The sequence below is a fragment of the Acromyrmex echinatior genome, chromosome 17 (assembly GCF_024713525.1).
Source record: "Acromyrmex echinatior isolate Ae372 chromosome 17, ASM2471352v2, whole genome shotgun sequence".
NCBI classification, from domain to species: domain Eukaryota; kingdom Metazoa; phylum Arthropoda; class Insecta; order Hymenoptera; family Formicidae; genus Acromyrmex; species Acromyrmex echinatior.
In genome coordinates, this window is record NC_141868.1 from 7,852,941 (window position 1) to 7,875,214 (window position 22,274).

The 22,274-nt window shown below is 34.4% G+C and overlaps 1 protein-coding gene across 3 annotated transcripts in view; it reads left to right on the forward strand.

Annotated features, from left to right (window-relative positions):
- IRSp53 (Insulin receptor substrate 53 kDa) overlaps positions 1–22,274 on the forward strand; it is a 128,216-nt gene that overhangs the window by 40,527 nt on the left and 65,415 nt on the right. For all 3 annotated transcript variants that reach the window (XM_011067830.2, XM_011067833.2, XM_011067832.2), the window contains one exon: positions 15,441–15,516. In XM_011067830.2, coding sequence (XP_011066132.2) covers positions 15,441–15,516 — 76 coding nt within the window. The remainder of the gene's footprint in view (positions 1–15,440; positions 15,517–22,274) is intronic.

The following is a 22,274-nucleotide window of genomic DNA, read 5'->3' on the forward strand; positions in this document are numbered from 1 at the left end:
TTCTCGTTGATGAATTATTAATAATATTATCGAAATAACAGGGAAGTCAATTAAATATTAACATTCTGGGTTGTGATAATAAAGTCGTCATTATTGATTATTATTACTTCTATAATAATAAATGATTGATGTATGTGATACAATAAATTAATTATATATTAATTTTATACAGTTTGTGTAACAAGAAAGTATACTCATATCTTTACGTAAGTAGGTACATTGAAAAAAATTGAGAAAAATTTCTTGTTAAAAATAAATTAACTAGAATATTCTGATCATATCAATCAGACTTCTGATTATCTTAACTAGAATCATAATAGATTCAATCAGAAAATTCTTGTCCATTTTTAACCAGAATTTCAATTTAATGCAACCAGATTCTTTTCCAGTGTATTACGTAAAATTATATTTCATAATATTTCATAATATTTTTACACGAGAGCGATGAATCACTCCTTGAATCGATTCTACAAAATTCCGAACTGTATAACTGTAGCAACGGTTGGTGAAAGGAGGAATGGTGGATAATCGAGATAATAAAACCTCACATCTCACAGTAGAAAAAGCATAATGGTTGGGCATGAGAGTAACTGTTCATGGACGATCGAGGAAGGTTAATCGAGTAAACCAAAGTGACTGGGAGTGAATCAGAGAGTGAATTTTAAATCATTTATCCGCTCTCTCCCCTCTCCCCTCTCTCTCTCTCTCAATCGTTTGATCTTAAAGTCATTGTATTTAATTTGCATAGATCTGTTTGAGACTTCAACAACTCTACGTATCGTTATTATAAACGGATATATTGCATAGCTAAGTATGTACATGGAAAGGATGATTTTGCTAAAGTATTTAAAAATATATCTATACAGGTCAAGCGTTTTTGTGTAGAGCGGAGTAAACTGAATCGAAAAGCTGCCATTTTGCAATTTTTGCAATGTTTAATGAGATATTAATTATCAAAAAATTGCTGAATATTGATTTTTAATAATTTTTTCAACTCAAATACTGTCAATAGAAAAATCTGTCAATACAAAAATTGTTTATTTTCTTCTTATAAAGTTCTAAAAATTTTTTCAGAATTTTTTAATATCATATTTTTTCATGTTGGTAAAAATAAGAAAATGCAGTACTAAAAAGTTGATTCTGAAAAAATTCTTAGAATTTTATGAGAAGAAAAATGATTTTTGTCTGCTGCGATTTTTCTGTAAAGTTGATAGTATTTGAGTAAAAAATTATTCAAGATCAATATTTGGCAATTTTTAGTAATTAATATCTTGTTAACTATTGCGAAAATTGCGAAATGGTAGAGGACTTTTCGACTCAGTTTAGTCCGCTCTATCTACACAAAAGCTCTTGGCAAAAACTTACGGAACACCCTGTATACATTTGATGAAAATATAATAATTTAAATCATTAAGATAGTTATATAAAAAATTCAAATATGATGTAAGTAGTGCTGTAAAAAATTTAAATTTAATGTACATCTTCAGCGTCATAATTCGATTCATGACGTAATATTTCGATTCATGACGTAATATTTCGATTCATAAAATTATTTCCTGTCTATAATTAATTTTTAGATTCAGCAAAATAAGTTTTGCTAAAAAAATTACTTTTAAGATTTTCTTGTTTTAAAATTTAATTATTTTAATATGCAATTGCTGTGGGAATAGGAATTAATTGAGGAAGACTAAGTATAATTGAAATGTATTAATTCAATTTATATGATAGAACAATAAATTGAATTCATTAAGAATTCAATTAATTCCTTTAATTTCTCGTTGTAAAGTGTTTTTTTTGCTTCAGCAAAATTGTTCTTCCTGTACTAAGTGATTTTATATGTATGTGTGGTTTAGCTTTCAGTGTAAAGATAACAGACTGTACTGCATATAAAAATGGATTTACATATTTAAACGTGTAATATAGCGTGATTTTTACACAGGAAACTAAATCACACACACACACACACACATATATGAACTTATTACACATTTACTACGTACTTGGACTTGTAATGCAGTAGTTAGAGAATAAGCGAGACGTATTTTCTACAGGCGTGGGACGCGTAATTATAACCAATTGGTTCGCATCTTGCAATCTGATGCTCACGTTTACGGCTTTTCCGTGATAATGACATATAGAAAGTTAATAATTAAAGACGTCCGCTGCTGCTTTCACATGACGGCAATACCTCCCCATCCCCCTCCGCGACGCAGTCGAGGCCGCGGTTTGTAATCGCGCATAAAGCTGTAACGAGATCGTTCACCCCGCAACAAATCGGACGTAACCGACTTCGCTCGCGATGGCTAACACCAGTTTCCAATCCGGCGATATTGCTCCTCGGCCGGTCATGTTTCTCTCGTTTCAGTGCGCTGACCAGGCATTCCGATTGATTTCTCAAGTTCTGAAACATTTCGAATGGTCTTAAAAGCAGCGTTTACATGCCTGAATTCTCGCATTCATGGATTCTCGGATCTATGGAATTTGGAGTCTCACAGTTTATCGGAAATTCCAATGTTTATTGTAAATTTTTAGAGCCCAGACTGGAGATTATCAATGACTTTGAAATTTTTCAAGTGTTTCTAAAATGACATGAATTCCTAAGTTTTACACAGAATTTCCTGAAAATTTAATTTCAATATAAGTATTTATTTATTGCAAAAGAAAGATGGCTTTAGAAGTTTTAAGATATTTCGAGCAGTTGTGAAATAATCTTTGTTCGCCTTAAGTTTTAAATCGTTACATCTCCTAGATATAACTCTTAAATATAATAAAACTTAAAAATTTTCATAATTCAGCCTTACAAGTATAAAATACCCCTACAATTGATGAAAATTGTCCAATACCTAATGAAATAAATTAAAAAACAATATTAAAAAATAATATTTATTTTCCTAATGATTTATTTTGTTAATTCTTCTTTCATCGCTTTTTTTATCGCCGCCTTTAAGATCTTAATTAATTAGTAGCATTATACTTATAATCAAGGCTGTATTAAAGCTGCATTAAATTTTTAACCTTTTTTTTTATTAAAACTTTTGTTTTTTCACATTCTGAGATCTTTTTAAATTAAGAAATAAATCTCAGTGAAATTAGATTGATCATTTGAAAGTTGCACATTTAAAATTGCTGTGCTATTTCATACCAGATGGTGTAAGAAATGATGGGATCCTGTTACACTGTAGAAAGTACGGCCCTGGATCGAGCCCCGTTTAATCGTAGCTCACCACGAGAAGTGGCCGATCTCCTCTGGAGTGGCCGAGCGAAAGCGACTTTCTCGTCGTTCAGCGCGATCTTTCGCATTCCGTTCTTTACAATTCCGTATCGTTTCTCGCCAAGTCAATAGTTTCCTTCTGTATTTTCAACGTCGTACCGTGAAAGTATCGCGATCGTTAAAAATTTCGTATTTACATGAATCAATTAAAAGCTCGTGATGCTCGATATTGGCTTATCATACCGATAACTAATTTAGTTAAATTTCGAGTGACGGTAAATAATTATTATAGTTGTATGACGTTCTCTCGGAAGATAAAATCACCGAAATTATCTTTTTTGCTTACTTGGCTCTAACATCTATATCTCGAAATACAGTAATACTCGTCAGAAAATGAATAAGTCGATTAAGAATTTGGTAAATAAGATTGGGACTCGTGATGAGAATCGAGCTTGCGAGAACTCGAATATCCCGTTTCGCCGTAATGACCTTATCCCGCGATAAGGAGGAGAACTCGATTGCACTTATTTCGTCGGGAAAGCACGTGGTCTTCCAGGTAGTTTCCGTGAAGCCGCTGGAAACCAGTTGGTCGACTGACCCACCTGGGACCACCTACGACCTTCTGCAATCCAATGGCGTATATATCACGGTTGTGCCTTCACGCTGCAGTTGCACAACCGGTCCCGGTGCACCGCGAGCGAGAGATTACCGTGCTCCTTTCTATTTGCTCTTGGAACACTAGCGAGCCACGGGATCTCGGAACCCTCGGGTATCCTCAGGACTTTTACACCCATAATTCATTGTCCTTCCTTATTTTAAGGAAGCCTCCATGAAGGATTCCTCGATTCTTCAAGGTCTTCTTGTTTCATAAACGGATCTCGAGTCTGCCTTCCCGAAGGAAGGAATATTTTAGGGATTTTACTAACCTACTGAGAGTAGCATGTCATAATGTACAGTATATACCTAATATCGTGAATTACGAATAATAAAGATTATAAAGGCATTGATTAAATAAAGTCGCGATTAAGCATTTTGCAACAATAATGGGCAAAAATAAAATTAATAGCGAATTTGATTGCACATTAAAACTGTCGTACATACACAAAATAACGTAAATATATGTTTCTAAATAAACATAGATATCGATTGAATTGTGAAATACTCAATATATTTTATTGTACTGTTAGATAAAATATGTATTTTACAATATAATTCGAAATATTTGCATTTTATTTTTATACTCAAATTAAATTAGTATACAACGGCTTTAATATGCATCAGTGCTTCCAATCGAATTCGCCATAATGCTTATTATACGAAGAAGGAGAAAATGCTTTTAAAGGAGTTTATTTCCGAAAAAAAGCTATCAAAAATAATTATCAATGCGTTAGATTTAAATTAAAAGCCATCGAAAGTAAAAAGACCGGTGTGACGAATTAAATTTGGAGATTTGTTTGGTTACGAAGGCTACATCTCCTCCTCAAGGAACTTGATGACCTCCCTTGAGAAAAGGAAGCTAATAAGACTCCTTGTTTGGTCAACGAAGGTTTATGAAACATGAAATGAGGAACAAGGAATCCTCATTCCTCAAGGATTATGAAGGACTATGAATACGGATATTAGATCCCTTTCTGAACGTGCAATTTCGAGAATCCATTTTTACGATCGCGTTACTCTCGAATCCGAATAAGTGACTCTCTAGAGTTTCATTGTCGGTCGAATCCGTTCAGTCTTTCAATTTTATCCTTCTCAACATCCTCCGTTCAATATAAGAATCTTATCCCAGATACAGCATTTTATCCGTGGGTCATCCCGAGGATGTTTTCGAACGTCTTGAGAACATTTTTAGGATATTCTTTTGATATCCCTTGGAGGTCTGTTCTGTATGTAACGTCTGCCTTCGTATTATTCTCGAAATTTGATTTTTTTTCAATGATTCTTGGAGTTACAAGTAGGTTTCGCAAATCTTTACTCTTGCTGCGAGCTACTTACATTTTGGATTTTGAATTTTTACAGCCACGGACACACGAACGTGAACGCTCGAAACTTGGGCGAACGCGTAAACTTTTTGATACTTGTAAAGTTCGTATGGCCGCGGTAGAGTCGTTCCCGCGGTAGAGATCGTTAAATTCGTAGGTAGTGTAATCTCGACTCGTTGGGGATGCTCCGGGCGGTTGGATGATGCAATTTTCAGGTTATCTCATTGGAAAACCGGGCACGTCGCTGCCGATGCATGCATTTATCTCCGTGAATTTCTGGGTTGCGCGCTATTTATTTATTAAAAATTTCATTTCGATCGCGTACGTGCTTGCGCATCCTTTACAGGAGATAAATAAATGAACGGCTACACAGTTTCGACGAGAGAGGTTAGGAGGGGCAAGAGGTGGGAGTGACGGGAAGTAAGATCTCCCCGGGAAACTCAATTTTCCCCGATCTTCGAGCGAGGCTTTCCTTCGGAGCTCTTCTGCTGCTCGCGTAAATCTCCGCGGACTTTTTTTTTTGTTTCTTTTTCCCCCTTTTTTTTTAGAAGGACTTCCTGTTTCTTTTCTCTGTTTCTTCTGTCCATTGTCGGAAACGAAGAGGGCAACTTCTCCGGGGGAACTTTCCGCTCGATTCGCTCCAAGTGGCCCGCTCGGAGTTTTCCGCTTTCCCCGAATGAATTTTCGCCGCATCGACCTCTGCTCGCGTAAACGCGCGTGAAAATTCAAAGTTTCGAAATCAAAGTTCCCGAGACTGCGATGCATTCCTGAGAGACCCTTAAGGAGCTTCTATTCTTAAAAAACTAACAACGAAGGAATTTCTTTTCGTGTCCGTTTACCATCGAGAGAAAGAGAGAGAGAGAGAGAGAGAGAACTTTTATTTCTTCTACAAATACATAATCCGCGTTTTTTCGAAGAGTCTCGTCGCGTCGGCGAAAAATTCTTCGTTTCGTTAGTTACAGCAGCTAATGCGATTTTACTCGCGGAAGAGCCAATTAATGATAATTACGCGTTATCGCTCTCGCCCGGATTATTCGTGCACGGCGCGGCGTTCAGTTAACTTTACGTATTGACGCTCGCCCGGAGAGTCCCCGGGCTTAATTAGGACCAAAACTCATTAAAGCCCGCGAGTATCTCTAATTTGTCAGGACCCCCTGTCGGGGAGATGGAGGTGCAGAGAGTGCCGAGGAGAGCTTTCGTTTCGTCCCGCAACGAAACGATTAAATAGGCGTAGTCTGCCGGAAACGTATGTGCAATTATAAAGGCGCTGCTTGCGGATGACGTTCTTAATGAGTAATTAAGGACTCGCGGCGGACGTGAATGCGTAAGGATTACATCTGTTTTAGGGTACGGTCCCAATTTCCATTCTGGGGAAAGTTTCATTTCCGTTTGATTGATGTTCTCGCGATTAAAGGATTTTACCGAGAGCGAGATTCAACTTTGCGGGAAATATCAACGGTATTTGTAAGAAAATGTTTCAGGGAGAGGAAGCAAAAATATGCAAGTTTTGTTAAATATTAAAACTTTGACTTTATGAAACTTAATATTCAGCAAAATACAATCTGGATATTTTTAATAGCTGAAGAAAAAACAAACATGTATAAAGAAAAGTTTTCTTCAGCCATATACGTATATGTATAAAGCATAGACAAAATAATGTGAGCACTTGAGAAATATATTTATTTGTTTTATTAATAAGAAATTAGCCTACTGCCTGTCTACTATTTGTCCTGACGGATTCTATCCTTGTTGAAATAGTGTCATACATGCTCGAATAATTTAGCAATGTTATACCATTCTTTTAGCAGAATATCTTGTAATTGCTTAAAAGATATTTAAATTGAACCGTGTTTGCATTGGCCAGAAATGATGTTGAAGTTTTGGAGAATAGAGTGAAAAGAGAATTTCCTTTTCCAACATCATTTATATAAGCAATTGATAGATGTTTTACTAGAAACGTAATGCGACATTTCATCGATATTATTCAAGCGTTGCAAAGTAACTTTTATTAATAGAACAAGTAATAAAATGAATAGCATATTTCTTATAAGTTCATAATATTTTGTTCTCTGTATATATAAAGTGATATAATATAAACAAAATATTATATATGTATATATATATATATATATATATATATCCCTTATTTCAAAAGTGATATAATTAATTAACAAATTAACTCATTCATGATAACTAAAAAAAGAAATAAAAAAATAAAATAGTTAGAATTGCGTAACTTTTGAAGCGATGTATAACTTTACTACTTATTCTCTCTCTAGAGGCGACATATATTTTTATAAATAAATTAGCTTTAGATGAAAGAAAGAGACGTGTATAAGATATTTTGCATGCTACTTTTACACCGAGAAAAGAAAAATGATTCGCGACGACGTTGATTCGAAACGAGCGCATTGACCTTCGTTGCACCTCGGCCGCAACTATACTTACGCACACACGGAATTCTGTTTGCATAAGATTGCGAAACGTGCAAACGCGTGCGCCAAAAATTCGACCGGTTTGACATGTCGGTTTTCCTTGGTGCTAACGGTATATCGGCTGCTATCGCTTCCACCTCCTACAGGTCGTTCCAGGTGAATACACGCGACTTCCCTCTTTTTCTGTTTCATTCTCTTTCCTTCATTTGTCTTCTGGTTTTCTTTTATTAGACACACTCAATATACAATTTTTTCTCCTACGTAAGCTACTTAATCGACTAATTATATTGATCTAGGCCTCGTAACCCGATTTTCACCTCCCCCCTACCCCCACCTTCCTTCCAACCTCCTTCCTTTTCCTGTACACGCAATTATACAAAAGATACCTGCGGGGTGCGGCACGAGTTCTGGAATTTAAAATTATCACGCGTGCGAGAACTAAAAAAAAAGAGCATTTTATATCGAGATGCAGAACATGCTTCCGTTCTATTTAACGAATTGCCAGTAAAGCATGTAATATATGGAAAGAATAAATTTACTGAAGTATTTAAAAATTTAACTACGATGAAAAAAGTGTTCTTAATAAAACTAGCAAAAAAAGCTTAATAAGAATGGCATTTTGGTGAGAAACAGAATTACGATACCCAGCAATTCTGTTCGGTTTCATTAAAATGTCATTCTTGTCGGTTTAATTATACTGTTAGAAATGTAACTATGAGCTTCCTTTACATGTAAATGAAGCTCGTGGTTATGAACGAAATTAAAAGTGAATGATTTGACTGAAAATTAAGTTACAGTAATTATTTAAATGTAATGAACGTGTACGTTAAATTTCATAAATTTTCATGAAAAATACATTAAATTTTATATATGTATATGTACACAAATATATTATATTTTTTAGTCATAAATACATAAAATTTAATGCCATGAAATTAAGTTTAAATCGTGTAAGTTAAAATTTAATGAAATTTAAGAACATTTCTAACAATGTAGAACATTTTTCTCAGTGTAGATACAATCTGAAAATAATTTTGTTAGACATGTGAAAATAATTACATAGGAATCTCAGGCATGCTGAACAAGGCTGCAATGTTTTGACATTTTAGCAACCAGTTTAGCAACCGCTAGAGACCTTCTAATCAGAGTCGCAAAATAACGTCATTAACGGTGTCACTTTTCAGCAAATAGATATAATATGACTGTGTATCATTGCCACATGCCACATAATATTTTTGCTGAAGTATCTAAAAATTTAGCTTTCAGACACATATCTGAAAGTAATTTTGTTGAACTATCTAAATAATTACATGGTAATCTCAAGCATGATGAGAAGTGCTGCAAAGTTTTGATATTCTGGCAAATCAATTTGATCCTTCATAATTACTTTGATGGTGCAACAAAATTATTTTCAGATTTGTATCTAAGTAAATTTTTAGATACTTCAGGAAACTGTTCTTTCCATGTAGACTTTGTCTCGGGGCTCACAAATAATTACTTAAAAAAAATTGACTAGAAAGTCGAAGATCTATCCAGGCGATTTCCCAGATCTCTCATACTAAACGCAAGGTATCCATTATCGTTAAGTTTAACGAAACGTGTGTCGGATGCATCGTCACGGAAACCACAACGTCTTGGCTTACGGCTCTTGCAGCCGTTATGTGATAACACCAAGAACAGGAGAGCTCACTATTATGTCGCGAGCGAATCGCTGTGGTTGAAAGGCGCTTCGGTCATTTTCACTCTCCTGGCCAGAAGAGTTGGCTGCATCTTTGTACGTTTACTGCGGCAACATTATTCTCTCTCTCTCTCTCTCTCTCTCTCTCTCTCTCTCTCTCTCTCTCTCTCTCTCTCTCTCTCTCTCTTCTACTGCAATAGTTAGGCTCTTTCCCCCGTTTAACGGTAACGCGATGAATTATGACCACAGGATTCGCTCCTTCGAGAGGATCCTCGTACAAGACCATCCACCGGTAAATCCACGCTCAGGAGGTCACCGGGTCGTCCAGCGAATTCACCTTGATCTCTGTCTCTCCTTCTCTTCCTTTCTCTCTATCCGCCCTCAGTCTCTCTCTCTCTCTCTCTCTCTCTCTCTCGTTTCTCTCAATGATGGAAATAAATGATTATTAAATTGCGATAATTGATTATTCTCGAGAGTAATTGATTAACCGCAGTCGAACATTGAAAAAGGGTCTGTACTACCACACATATTTTATTTAGCGTATTGGCATGCAATATTTAGTAAAGCATGCACTATTTAGCGTATTGGCATGCAATATTTAGTAAACCCTATAAATAAGCACAATAGGAATACAACATAGTCCTAGAATATTACATGAATGTATTTACTCTTTTCAATATTCATATAATATTCTAAGAATATTGTGTTTTATAAAATATTAGATGTATCAAATATTCATCACGTCTTCAATCATATACGGCGAATGCGTGCCCTTTAAAAAGAGAAATTGATTTTCTTCAGGGCCATCATTAATTTTCCACAAAATACTAATTGTAAAAAATGAATTGAATAAACTATTTGTTAAATCGAAGTTTATTAATTTCAACGATTTAGAAGTAATGATATTTCGCTTCATCAAATATAATAATGATAACGCTTGCTGATAACACTAGTTTACAAATTTTTAATAATTCTTTAGTGCAAGAAATAACATTTACTTTAATCAAATTTTGATTAGAACAACAAGATTTTTAATTTACATAATTATAAGAACTTTCTTTTTAAATTAAAAATTAATATTCTTATAATCAAAATTTTGTTAGAATAATCAAATTTTTATTAGAAGAACCAAATTTTATTACATATCGTAGAAAACGTTTCTCTCCAATGTACATCTTGTGAACCCGGAAAATAGGTTTTTGTTGAATAAGTAGGAGTGGCCATCGAGCAAGACGAAGAATCCGCATCGCACGCGGATGTTTGAGCGCGGCCACACATACGCGAAATTCATGCAACGCTATCCCGTTAGTCGACATTCATCGGCTTGGACTTCATCTCCGGCTTCCCTGCGTCCTCTCTTTCTCTCTTTCTCTCTTTTCTCTTTCCTGTTCTCTTCGGAGTGGCTGTCTGCCAATAAAAGATGTTAGAGAGGGACCGCGTCCATTTCGCTCGCAGTGCCCAGTTATGCGGACTGTAACGGAATCGGCCGACTAAATTTACCGCGGCCTTATCGATCACTGGGCTCGGACTTTCGGTCCCCGTCGGCCGTCGACGACACTTTTTACTTTGCCGTAAATCCCGAAAAAGCAGATCGAGCCGTCGCGATTTATGGTGGCACACTTGGAGTCATAAGCCGCGTTAGACCGGGAATTTTCGCGCTAAAATAATGAATGGCGATTGCCATAAATATTGGAAGCGGAATAAATGACGTAAAAGCGCGGCCGACGTGAACGGCGAATGAACGGTGAAAAATAAAGTAAATAGCGTGAACGATATATGCAAATAACCAGTAAACCGGTAATAATAACAGGACAAACAATTTAATGAAGTGACAAAAAATAAAGGTGAAAGGTCTTTTACGAGAAAAGAAAAGTCAAAACACAGTTGACAATAAGATGTGTGAAGTTGACACTCTAAATGCGGATTTTAACAAAATCTACAGTAAATTCTAAAAGTGTGCAAGGAAATTTTTTATAAAAAAAGTCTTATTTGTAAAAAATAAACATTAATTAGCAATTTTATGCAATGAACACATTCTGTTCTAAACAAACGAGCTTCGCATGTATTCTTGATTTTAGAAGTTAAATTTCTCGACTGTACGAATATTTTTTGGCCATCTGAACAATTCAATTTTTAATTTTCCCTTATTTTTCAGATATATTTTCTCTAATTAATACATATTTTTTTGATATATAATTTTAAGAAACATACAGTTTATTCTTTATGAATAAATTGCTATTACCCAGCAAGAAATGATCGTCGATTAAACATCAAATTGGTATTGAAATCATATCGATTCGATGATTCATTTCTCGCTGGATAATATTTATTTTTTTCTAAATAGAGTTTTTTAAAAAGATATTTTCTCTGTACGAATGCTTTTTGCACTCACTGTGGATATCGCATTGATTGCACACAATTTGTCTAGAAATTTTTCTAGAAATAATAATTTTTTGCCCACCCTGCAAGAAAATTTATAAATAAAAAAATAATTTTAATATAAGCATTCCAATGTGTGTATATTTTTTTAAATTGTATACAGGATTCGATTGTCCATAATCTGTTCGCATTTGTGCATAAATAATTATTTTTACCTTTGACAATGTAAGAATTCCCGTGTGCCTTCAACGTGTGGGAATTGGGAAAAGAGTACCGAGGAAAAATTACGGCGGATTCCAGCGTTTATCCGCATTACGTAACACATCGTCGAGTCGCAGCACGCGTCTTAATGGGCCTTACCATTCTTACCAATCTCCATAAGTACGTGCCTACGTGCTCCACACAGCTCTGATATTCATCTTACGACACATAGGGAGGAGCGGCTGATTTCCTATCGTTCGTTCACCCCGTGTAAACATTCTTTCACGGCGATTTTGCCCCGCAAACGGCTTCCCGACGTTGATCCGTTGTAGTTACGTAAGAAAGTGGCCGACATTGTCCAGCTGCGGAAATGTCAGAAGCCTTTTCAAAGCTGTGACATTCAGCCTGTATTAAATATAATTCCATCATCGTTAAATCTTTAAGTAACGTTACCATTATTTGTGCATTATTACACGGAAAGAAAGGTTTTACCCTGAAGTATCTAAGAATTTAGCTAAGTACAGATTTGAGCATAATTTTATTTTGGACGACTAAAATGATTATATGTTACTGGAAGAAAGACTGATAATGTATTGACAGAAATGTTTTTGATATAAATAACCATAACTAGTTTATAATTTCTTATGGTTGTTTTAATAAACCAGTTTTAATGTAGACCAATTAAGTTGCTGGTTTATTTGACTTTTCTATTATTCACGTTGATTTGCATTGCAGTTTCGAGCTAGAAAGTTAATACTATAAATAGCTATTATTGTATGTAAATCATAAAACTTTTGTATCTCTCTTTTAATTAAAAAAAATTGTGTTTCAATCAAAATTTGATTATTCTAACCAAATTTTGGAACACGATATTTTTAATTAAAAAATAAAATGCTTTAATTATTTAATTAATGTAAAAATTGTGTTGTTTTAATCAAAATTTGATTATTTTAATTTAATTAAAAAATAGAAAAGTTTTTGTAATTCACATAACATGATAGTTATTCATACCAAATATATTTTTCTCAGTGCAGCTACTAAATGTTGAGTGAAATCATTTCAATGAAATGTTCGGTTAATATAACCTTTGTAAAAATAATTTTAGCTTTCTGAATATTAATTATTTTCAAACGATATTGGTATAATTACATTATTATATTCGGTATATACTTATACTAAGTAAATATTTAGAAAAGTTCAATTAATTTGGTTATATTAACCGAAGGTTTGATTGAAATTATTTCACTCAACATTTGATAGCTGTATATCCGATTCTTTTTTCAGTGTATTATCTAAGTATTTGAATAATGGTTGCGGAGTACCTATGTGTAATTAAACTGGGCGCGGTTGGACATGAATTGAAGCATGTTGATCTCGCGTGATTCAGCAAATTGTTTTCGCGAACCGTTAATAAAGCCGCAGATCGAAGAATATACCGTTGCTTTCGAGCAACCATTTGCGGATTTTCGAACGGTAGGAAATGCACGAGATAATTGGCGCGCTATCGAATCCACGACGGGCGTCGTTACCTTCCGACGCACCTGACGCGACGGTTCACTACCGAGAGCCGGGGGCAACGTGAAGGTCGGGGGTGAAGCCGAGTTTAATTTAGCCGTCACGCTCTTACTCGGGATCGATACATCGTAACCGCATCAGCGGAGTTACGCCTCGTGAGTGCCACCTTAACTTCGACGGCGGCGACGCGGCTGCCGAAAGGAAAGGAAACCCCCAAACCAGATCCCGCTTCCGGAACGACGCCCGACACGGAAACCACCCCGGGGGATCGACGGACCGGTCCCTCGGGCATTCTCGCGCCGTTTTAGGAAAACATTGATCTTAACTCCGAATTGACTTAACCGACTTATCCCGATTTTGGGATTTATGTTCTCGGGATGTTGCGTGTGGGACTGGAGATTAGAACGTGCGGAGATTTGTGGACATTTAATATATCTCTAATTTTTCTTCTGACCCTTCCAAAGCTGACGATGGATATATTGAACTCAATCAATTATAAGTCTCTTTGTAAAAAATGTCAAACAATTCAATTTTCTTTATGTTACAAATTTGAATTATTCTTATGGAAATATATTTACTATTCATTCTTTTTTATACGCGTTATGTCAAACTGAGATTCTTTAGAATTAATTAGTATCTTTTAATTAATATAAATTAATGAGTCTTACAGTTAATAACTGTGTTACAAATTTTCGAATCAGTTCCGAAGAGCTAATTTAAAATTTTTATTAATTACAATTTTTTAATATTCTTGCAAAAACAGTATTAATTATAATTCAATATATATTTAATTGTTATATTAATTACAATTTGAATAATCTTCTATTCTGAAACCATATATTCTTGATTCTCTCCTCGATTCTCCGAATCATTAGATTCTGCATCCCAATAGCAAAGTTTCACAAACCTCTAACGGCTCAAGTTTGATAGCCAATTTATACTATCGGTCGTCTATTAAACAATTTCTGCATTTACTATCGCACACAACAAAGTGTATTATATATAACTTTACTTGATAAAGTCGAACGTATCAATTCTAACTGCATTTCTCGCTATCAATTTACATTATTACCTTCAGTTATCTATCAGCAAATAATTCGTGCATTCTCTAACACAACACAATGTTCCTATCGATAAAAGCGTTTGTCGGAGCATTTCTATCGCAGAGCGTTAACTGCGTTCAGCAGACAAAGCAGCTCAGTGAGCACTCAGTGATTTTTTTATATAATTGATTTTTTGCTTTATTCTTCGCTGAATCCAACAAGTGTAGAAATCAATTATTAATAAAAAAATCACTGAGTACTCACTGAGCTGCTTTCTCTGCTGAACGCAATGGCGAGAGCATCAAGATAGAAGACGCGTGATAACAGCTTGTCGAATTGTTTCAAAATACAAGAGATAGTCGGTTTAATTTTCATTTATCTTATAATATTTTTAATATTTCGTGAAGAAACAAATCGCACCACAACATTAAGAAAAAAGTTTTGTTCTATGAATCAAAATTTTACTGAAACAACAAAAATTTGATTGAAATGCACCGAGAAAAGAACTAATTTTATGTGAACTGAATTGTTTAGTTAGAGGGGAGGGGGAGATTTAAATAAAATTATTATCTTCTGAAACGCGATTGTTTTCTATCGGCGATTATAGGCTTACACAGTCCATTAACTCTCGATTAACATCTCGAAAACCTATCGAGGCAGCCGTTTATCGAAGCAAGTATCTCGCAAACGATCCATTTACATGAAGTGGAAGCGATAGAGGGTTGTAAAGTTGAGATGCTTTGTGTTTGTATGATATTAAATAAAAATCTAGAGGATCTAGAGGCATGGAAACTGAAGGATAGAAGCAATGGAAAATTCAAAGATTTTAGAATCGGAGTTTTCTCTTATAATTAATTATAAGGAAATAATTTAAATAAAAGATCAATAAGATAAGATTCTTATTGTTTATAAAAGATCAAATTTTTACTTTCGAGTTGCGATTGTTTTAGCTCAATTCAATGCAGTTTACCAAAGATACTTTTTTTCTTGTTCTTTTAGAATATCTTGGATAAGTTCAATCCTGGCGCGAGGCAGCTGATCAACGCAGGCAAGGCGTACCTGAAGGCTCTTCACGGTGAGTGAATTAAATGGAGTATGCCGGAACGTTCGAAAGGAAAGACAGAAACAGACGGGTTTAGCTTACGGGTGGAAAGAAGACCAGTGCACAAAGAATAGGGTGGCAGGGGAAGGGGGAGAACTTCGTGTTAGCCCCTTGGGTCCTGTTGCAGGATCGAATTGCCAGCTCGTTAGCATTGTGAGCTTTTGCTCCGCCTTTCCCATCTTCTTTTTTTCCATTCCGTGGCGCTCTGATTAATTTATTTTATACAGGAATGTAGACGGGTTAATGTTTAGGGTTTCATACGCTGTTACTTAATCGGGGCGCAATTAATAATATCAAACATTTTTCGAATCGGCGATATTAAATGTCTGGAATATTGCAATTAATATCAAATTTTAACATGTCGTATATATGTGTATGGTAACGAGATACGAATATCCAGCTCTTTAATTTTTTAATCTAGATTATACATATAATTGGATACGTACACTGAAAAAATATACTAAAGTATAATAAATATTTGGTTGTTGAAAAATACTAATTAAATATTTTTTTAATTTACATTTTTTAAATGTACATGTATCTATACATTTGTAATACAAGAACTATTAATTTTATTTAATTATTTTTTTTTATTGAATAAACATTTAGGGGAAGCCCGGGCAGCGCGGACGTATTAAAGTTGAAAAGGAAAAAATGACACAATTAAAATTGAGATTAAAATCATTTTTATTTTCATAAATTTTCTTAACTTTGAAATAAAATAAAAAAAATTGAAAAACTTGAACAATAATATGTCGTTTTACTTAAAAAAAGAGAAACCATCCGCTTTGCCCGACTTCTCTTGGCAAAGCGAATGGATCACTTGAGCAATGCAAATGAAATTTAAAAAATTAGAATTTGTCTTGGCAAACCTTTTAAAGTTTAATAAATTTTTTCTCAGTGTTGAATCTTTGTTAAAATAAAAAATCTTAAACTTTGTACATTACTTCCTTTGGAGAAATTTAATATTTAATATTAAATTGATTAATGATAAATTACTTATTTTGAGTATTAAAAGCAGTATTAGTATTTTTAACACGAATAAATAATTAACCTGTAAAAATATAGCGCGGAATAGTACGAAATTTTAAAGAAATTTAATACTGTGAATATTAAATTGTGAATATTAATCAGGATTGGGTAAGTTAATATTTTTTTAAACTAAATTAAGTTAAAGTTAATAATTTATAAAATTAACAAAATTAATTTAAAAGTTGAAGGAATAAAAAATTAACTTAGTCAAAGTTAAGTTAAGATTGAATTAACTTAAAGTTAAGATTCACTTAAATTAAAAAAAAATATTTTTGAGATCAGAATATTCTAATGTTTCTTAAGATAAAATTATTTTAAATAACACTTACAAATATAGATTATTAAGTAAACTTAATTTTATATTCACATGTAAGTTATTTATATAAGATTAATAAGAGTCACACCATAAGACGTTTTTGTCAAAATCTTGCGAGAGAGAAGGGTATATATTTGCATTATTTCTCTTTTTTTAACCATTATCTAACTTTTTCTTTAACTTCTGAAACGACTGCTCATTCATGTTTACGACTACATGGACTATGATGTTTGTTACAAACAATATTCGTAAAAATTTAGAAAATGAATGGGTGTGCAGCACTGTTCTACAACAATTTTTCATTTAAGACTCATTTTACATTTATATTGCTGAAATATAATATAATATAATAATAATATAATTATATTATATAATAATATAATATAATTTATGATATCTAAAATTAGTGTGATTCAAATATAAGAGGGAATTGACAAAACTTAGCGAGTCAATAAAAACTAGCTATATGGTGTGACTTTATTATAGAGTTTCGCATCATAAAATCATTGAACTTTTTTTTCTTAATTAATTCTCTAATGTTTAAGTCTTTATAGAAAAAAAATATTAGCATTAAGAGAGATAGAAAAATTTTTAATTTAAAAAAAGTTAATAAATTAAAATTTAAAAGTAACTAAATTAAATTAAATTAATGCATTTAAAATTAAGTTAAGTTAAACTAAGTTAAGTTAAAAGTTATTAACTTTTTAACTTTTTTTTTTAACTTTTACTGTTTTAACTAGTTACTACCCAACCCTGATATTAATGAAATATTAATAATTTTCAATACTCAAAATAAGTGACTCACTAATTAATTTAATAATTAATTCTCTAAGGGTTGTATATATTTTGACGTCAGTATTTCAAGGTATTCCGCACTATATCTCTAACCGCATTTCGCACTGACCCTACACACGTGTTTATTCCTCTTTCTACCTTTCACACCTTCGCGGCCTTTCGTGGCCTTTCGTGGCCGGGTCAGATCAATCACCTTTGGGGATTAACCCGTTGACCCTGAAACAGACGGTTCGCGTGCCGCCGTCATGTAGGTCGCCTGTGAGATATCGCCCTCGATGCTCCTGGGGATAGAAAGGGAATAATTTGATGATGGAGATATCTTCACGCATCTTCGCGTTTTTGACGTCTGTAGTCACGATCTTATACTATCTCTTGCGCATGATTTTACATGATTTTATCAGCAATTCAATTAACTCTGGTGATTGTAAGGACATATTTCAATTATAGCAATTAATAGTTTCTTTCATTATCTTTTATACATTTTATAGAATTTAATTGGAAAATGAAAATTGTGATTTTAATTGAAAATTTTATCAAATTCATATTATTCTTTATAAGAAATTTAATTCAAAGTTGAATAAAAGGGAATTTTAAGAAAAGATATTTAATTATCTTTTTTGAAATTATTTAAGAAATTAATTATTATTAAGATTAATAGGAATTTCGAAAATTATTAAATATTGAAGAATATCATAGATAATTTTTTCAGGAGCTATTAATACTCTCATTGTTTAATGATTGTTTAATAATAACGACTACTTTTTAATCGTAAAAGTCGTAACTGGCCACAAATTGTGAAGTAATAATATATTACGCGTGGAGTCGATAATTCTCGTTGATGGGTGGAAATTTGTTTAAGGTGTGCCGGAGAAAATAGTACTTGGCTGAAAATAGTTTGCGCACCGGCACAGTCGGCTTTACATCAAAAGTGACTTAAAAGTTTCGCCGGCCTTTGATGTAACGGGTATTACTCTGTCGGAAGTGGAAGCGAGATGCTCCCGTGAAAGACGGAGGCCTCGCCATTTCCGCCGGATGAAAATCGACTGACATTCCTGCACCGTAAAACCTCGAGCATATATAATTAATTCTTCTCTTCCCACGTCTTATTTTTTTTCCTCTCGATCTTTCCTGCATGACTTCACAAACTCTAAGTTATGATTTATAATCATTTTACGAACATTCTATGAGCACGCGCGATATAATAACTTTTCCAAAGCATCCGAGAAGAGTTCGGCTCCATCGATAAGATCTTCAATATAAATTACTACTTGCAAACACTACTTACAAACGACGCTTTCGAATCTCCGCAGATATCAAAACTCTCTTCGCGGAAGGGGATAAGATCGCAACATCAATCTGACGACTTTATAGAACGCTTTATGGAAAAGTTCGGGCAAACAGAGCCGCGATAATTTCTTTTGTAGTGGTGATTCGCGAACTTTTTATCTCGACGCGATTAGGGCTGCAAGGTAGATGGACGCTGGAGCGAAGGTATGAGAAGCAAGAAGAGGAACATACTCATAGAGTTGGGCGTTGCACAAAGGGGCAACTTCCTTTAACGAGTTCCGCGCCGGGAAAGAGAGCTAACTCGATTAGGAATTAATTTTTGACGACTCGCGAAAGACGAGACAAAGGAGAGATTTCTCCGAATGGCGAAAGATGAGAGATGGGGACAAAGGATGAGGACGAGTAAAAGAAAAGCTAGGAATTAAGGTGAAACTGGAGCTCCTCGGCCCTTGTGGGGATAAATTGCATTCGACTTTTCCTCGATATGCTGGCGGATTTTTAATTCCCCGCTGAACTTCTTCATTTCTGTCTGAACGTAAAAATAATATTCGGAGCATATATACAGTTGTGCTGTCTTTTAATAACTCTTTCGTTTCCAGGAAATATTAATCTTTTCTTAACCCGGGAATAGTCACTGGGGTGTTTTTATACCCTCAACGATGATATGATATGATATGAATTGTTGTAAAATACTGTTTAACATATGTATTTTTTCTTTCTTTTTTAATAATTTATCTACTTTATCTTTAAATATACAATTCCACCGAAAATCCACGATAAAAAAAGCGTTACATTAATTAAAATTTTTTACTTTTAGAAATATTTTTATAATAAATTTCATTATAAACATATTTCATAAGAAACATTTTATAATAAATTTTATAAACAAAACAAAAATGTCGATATATATAATATATATTTTTTATTATTTAAGAATTTTTCAAGTATTTCATAATCTTAATTTTATTAATTTTTTTGAACAACTTCAACAACTATTACCATAATTAAACATATTTTTTTAAGAGCTTTCATTATTAAACTTTAATTAAATCATATTTTCAAATAATTCGAATACGAAGAAAGTTGTGAAATTTCAGCCTTCTTAATTAACCAATCAAACTCCGGCAGCGTTATCAAAATGCCAGCTAAAAACGGCGAATTTATCCCGAGTCGTCTTTGTTCTTAGTAGAATTAATTTGTTCCACCGGAAGGAACTCGCCGATTGTCGAACTTATACCCATACCCCTGCCATATATACGGCACCCTATCGGGATCCGACTCTGCGACAATTTATAACGACTCGTCGAGCTACTTTGAGGAGCTCAATCCTGCAAGGAACTTGGTTCTTCTTTCCTCCTCCTGCCCGTCGTCTTCTTCGTCCTGCGTCCTTTCTCCGATTTTCCGTCTGCCTCCTAAGGACGCCACTTAAATATCATGAGTTCCGCGTTTTCATTCGATCGAAAGATGCACGAGACGTCTTTTCCAGTATCATTTCTCCCTCCATATGTCGGAAAGTACTAAAAACGGACGGAATTTTAGAGAGCAATAAGTATTACATATTGCTTAGAAAATATTTCTTCGTATACTTTACAATACTCGTATATAAAACGTTTTGATTAGATAACGATGAGATATATTAGGCGTTTGTGTGCAGAATAAATTTATTAAATTTATTAAATTCATCGCCAAATTTTTAAATTATGTGTAATGTTGAAAGTTCTGCATTCGTTTAACATTATACTTTTATGCTCCTGCTCTATTCTTATAAATTTTACAATAGTATTATATAATATAATCTAACGGTGGCTTTCCACGAATTTTTGCAAACGATTACCAATCTAAAATAACGTACAGTCAAAAGGTAATGATAAGTACGAAGTTATTTGCGATAATCGTCATTTATTCGCTCCGGGCGTTTACAAACTGCGGATTTTTTCACGCAGAATGCCGGACGAGTGGATGGTTTCCAGGGTTGGAAACGCGACGGTGGTCGATGGTCACGGGGAGTCACAGCGAATGTGATTTGAAAAGTTTTCTCGTTAAATAGCGCAAAAATGCGCGGGAGACGTCGAATGTGGACAGGAGGGTGACAGTGATCCCGGGGTGGAGGAAGCTGCACGGGAAAGGGTGCAGGGGTAGGGGTGAATCCCGGTCCGGTATGGGGTGGACAATGACGAGCGAGGGTACTGACTGATTTTAATTATGGAATCTGTGCAGGTGAAACGCTCAATTTTCCCGCCGGCACATGTCCACCCGTTTTCCTCCCCGTCTCCCTTCCTCCCTTCCCCGTTACACTCCGGATCACCCCGTCGCCTCTTTTTACCCCTTGTAGTTTGGACCTGGGAGGCTCCGCGATTTCAATTTCGCGCCATCTCTTTACCCCCTTTCACCTCCCCTGTCGATCATCATCATCCCCTTTCCGGCCGAGCTGGTCGCTCTTTAATATCGATTTCCTCTCGAAGGGTCGAAAATATCGCGAGAGTATCGAGTTACGCCGGCCGCACTCGCGACTGTCAAGCCCCGTCGTTTGTTCTACACTTTGCGGGGTCAGGGGTGCGGGGTAGAAAGGGGTGTGTAAATGTTCGCGAAATGTTCGCCATCGCTGTATTGTTCGTGTCAGAGCGATATTACGGAATACTTCGAGAAATATAATATTATATGTTCCCAGTATATTTTATTACAGTATAAAATGTATCATATTATTGTAATTATACATATAGATTAATTATCAGTACGAGAAATATTAGCTAATTGCAAGTTGAGGGGGGGGGTTCCAAATACAACTACAATATTTAGTTCTGTCGTGCAATTTTCATTTTTTTTACGATAGTAAACTTATTTAGTATTATCTTAATGTTGTCACAAAAAAATAATGCTGTAATTACATACATCTTAATCGTTAATACGAGAATGATACATATTAACTAAGATAAAGAGGGAGGAGTTTCAAACACAATTACAATATTTAGTTCCAGTATAATTATAATTTTTTGTGGCACTAAAATTTTTTGTCTAATATTATTTCAATATTATCACAAAGCAATTTGATCGTTTTTAATTTTATACAATTGTTGAATAACGTAAGTTTTTTTTTACCTCTCAGCGAGATGATCAACTTTTTTGCGGAATTCTCGAAATTCTCGTCAAAGATATTTTAGTTAAAGGGACGATATTTTAGGACACCGCACACATACTTTAACGTCGTGTATTTAACTTTACCGAACATAGCATAAAAGTCCGCCAGTTAATATATTCCACTCGCGTTCTCCGCGACTGCAATTTGCACCGTGGCGAAAATCTC